This window comes from Sinocyclocheilus anshuiensis, unplaced genomic scaffold, assembly GCF_001515605.1.
Source record: "Sinocyclocheilus anshuiensis isolate Anshui unplaced genomic scaffold, SAMN03320099.WGS_v1.1 scaffold799, whole genome shotgun sequence".
NCBI lineage: Eukaryota > Metazoa > Chordata > Actinopteri > Cypriniformes > Cyprinidae > Sinocyclocheilus > Sinocyclocheilus anshuiensis.
The window spans coordinates 494568-497166 of record NW_015548231.1 but is presented as its reverse complement, the minus strand read 5'-3'; the positions used below and the strand labels follow the sequence as shown (position 1 = coordinate 497166).

The following is a 2599-nucleotide window of genomic DNA, read 5'->3' as shown; positions in this document are numbered from 1 at the left end:
GACACATAAATGTAAGCATTTTTGGCATTAATAAAGATTTTAACGAAAAGTAATCATTTGTTTTATGTTACATTCAATCGTGAGTTCATATTTACAGTCATGTTACTCAAAGAAATGTTTGCAAAAAAGTGCTAATATTTGCTAACTAACGTCATATCATTATAGACTGCACGATAGTGCCACGACATATTTTCATGTCTGATCAGGGCGATAACCACCGTAGACATTGAGGGGGGCTAGCCCCCCAATAATTAGAAATTGCTAAGCCCTTTTTCTGAAATATTGCCAATTCGAGAGAGAGCGAGAGAGAGAGAGAGAGAGAGAGAGAGAGAGATGAAAGTTGCGTGTATGTGCGTTTCTCTTTTTAGAGTGAGTTTACTTAAAAACAGCGATTTTATCCTCTGGTTGCTGGAAAATATAATGTAGCCATTCAGTATTTAAACTGTTATTAATAAAAGTCGTGGGGCAGCGGTAACAAGTTTCTTTGCTCCTGGATGTGTGAGCTGCGCAATATCTACTAATTTGCTGCTTATTAATAGTTAGTAAGGTAGTTAAGTTTAGGTATTGGGTAGGATTAGGGATGTAGAATATGGTCATGCAGAATATGTGCTTTATAAGTACAAATAAACAGCCAATAAGTTAATAATATTTTATATATTTTGTGAATTAACTATGACTGCACATCTTTAAACCTCTGGGGTTGAATTTTGCATGTTACACAACCCATCTCACCATCACTCACCTGTATGCTCACGACAGGTGCTTTAGGTCTGTGATTTCAGGTGTGGCAGTAATTAGGCCTCACATGCAGTTAAACACACTTCTAGAAATGTGAACCACCCGAGGCTCACTATTATTCTAATGCACTGTGGCACAAGTAAATCTTAACAGAAACCCAGTGCTGGGAAATGACAGGACTACAGCTGGTAAGGTGAGAATTTATGCTCTCAATATCTTGCAGAGATTACCGAGCTGTCAAGAAAACACTTTTGTCTATTATCAGACTGTCATAACAGGGCAGGGATGCTTCACATTAATTAGACTGAACACGGTGGAGTGGCACATGACTTTGGTTGCCAGTTTAATGAACTTGGTTGTGTTTATGTATATATGGCCTCTCCCTGCCCTTGGATTTGGTCTGTATACATAATGTATATTTAAAAACAACAAAACAATGAGAGAAAGAGAAAGTGAGAGAGTGACAGAGTAAATTTTGTGCAGAATATTTTGTACATATATATGTTTTATGTGTACACTGCATACAAGTAATGCCTGTAACCATAACAGGTCTGCTTGCATGAATACAGCCTAATTATGCAATATGTTTGCTACTGCCCATTTGTCTCGGGTCATTTTTCTAGATAAATAGAATTGACGCTAAATTTGCAACAGCAGCAAGACAATGCTTTTCTTCTGAGATTTGTTATGGCCAGCTTGTTAGATAGGCAGGCATAATATTTCAGGGTCACATTGTTTTCTCGGCCTTCTGTGGCTGTGACCCTTTGCTGACTCATCCCTCTCATTTTTCCTGACTGGACTTCCAGTGTCTCAGCATTCAGAGGAACAACCATCACATGATAAGCAACCGGCAACAAAACTGGCATTGTACCCCCGACCCCACCGGTCTCTTTATTTCTCTCCTACTTCCTCCTCCTCCCTTTCTCTTATTCCCCTCTTCAACTTTCTCACCCTCCCTCCAAAGGCCTCGAGGGTGTCAGCGGATCACAGAGGCTTTTGTTTCCATCCTCCTCTCTTTTGTTTCTCCTCTCTCTGGCCGCCCCTCTGAGCAATTTATGTGAAGGCTGGAAGCAGCTCAGCGCCGTTGGGCTGATGGATTGAGTCATGACTGAGAGACAGACAGCTGTAAATGACGATACGCGAGCCCTGAGCAGAATACACTCATCTCCAAGCGTGTAATTATGATGTGAGTAAGAGTTTTGAGAAGTAACCACTCTAAAACGCCTCTGTCCACGTTTCACTTGTATGTTTAGAGTCGGCCGCAGATGGATACGTGGTACCTAGGATGAACAGCCCTTTGGTAGAAAATCTGGACTCAAACCTGCACTACAAATATAAAGTTCCTGACAAATATCACACAAATTAACTCAGGTATACTGTAAAAAAATTATATATATATATGTGTGTGTGTGTGTGTGTGTGTGTGTGTGTGTGTGACCCTGGACCACAAAACCAGTCATAAGGGTCAATTCTTTGAAATTTAGATTTATACATCATCTGAATAAATAATCTTTCCATTGATGCATGGATTGTTAGGATAGGACAATATTTGGCCGAGATACAGCTATTTGAAAATCTGGAATCTGAGGGTGCAAAAAATCTAAATACTGAGAAAATCACCTTTAAAGTTGTCCAAATGAAGTTCTTAGCAATGCATATTACTAATCAAAAATCAAGTTGTGATATATTTACGGTAGGGAATTTACAAAAAATCTTCATGGAACATGATCTTTACTTAATATCCTAATGATTTTTGGCATAAAAGAAAAATCTATAATTTTGACCCATACAATGTATTTTTGGCTATTGCTACAAATATACCCCAGCGACTTAAGACTGCTTTTGTGCTCCAGGGTCACAT

At 39.1% G+C, this 2599-nt stretch overlaps 1 protein-coding gene across 3 annotated transcripts in view; it reads right to left on the bottom strand.

Annotated features, from left to right (window-relative positions):
* ssh1a (slingshot protein phosphatase 1a) overlaps window positions 1-2599 on the bottom strand; it is a 37788-nt gene that overhangs the window by 14216 nt on the left and 20973 nt on the right. The window contains exon 1 of one of the 3 annotated variants that reach the window (XM_016441787.1): window positions 1690-2067. The exons of the other annotated variants lie outside the window; for them this stretch is intronic. Within the exon in view, the coding sequence (XP_016297273.1) occupies window positions 1690-1844 (155 nt within the window). The 5' untranslated portion in view covers window positions 1845-2067. Of the gene's footprint in view, window positions 1-1689; window positions 2068-2599 lie in introns of those variants that run through there. 3 annotated transcript variants of the gene reach the window in all.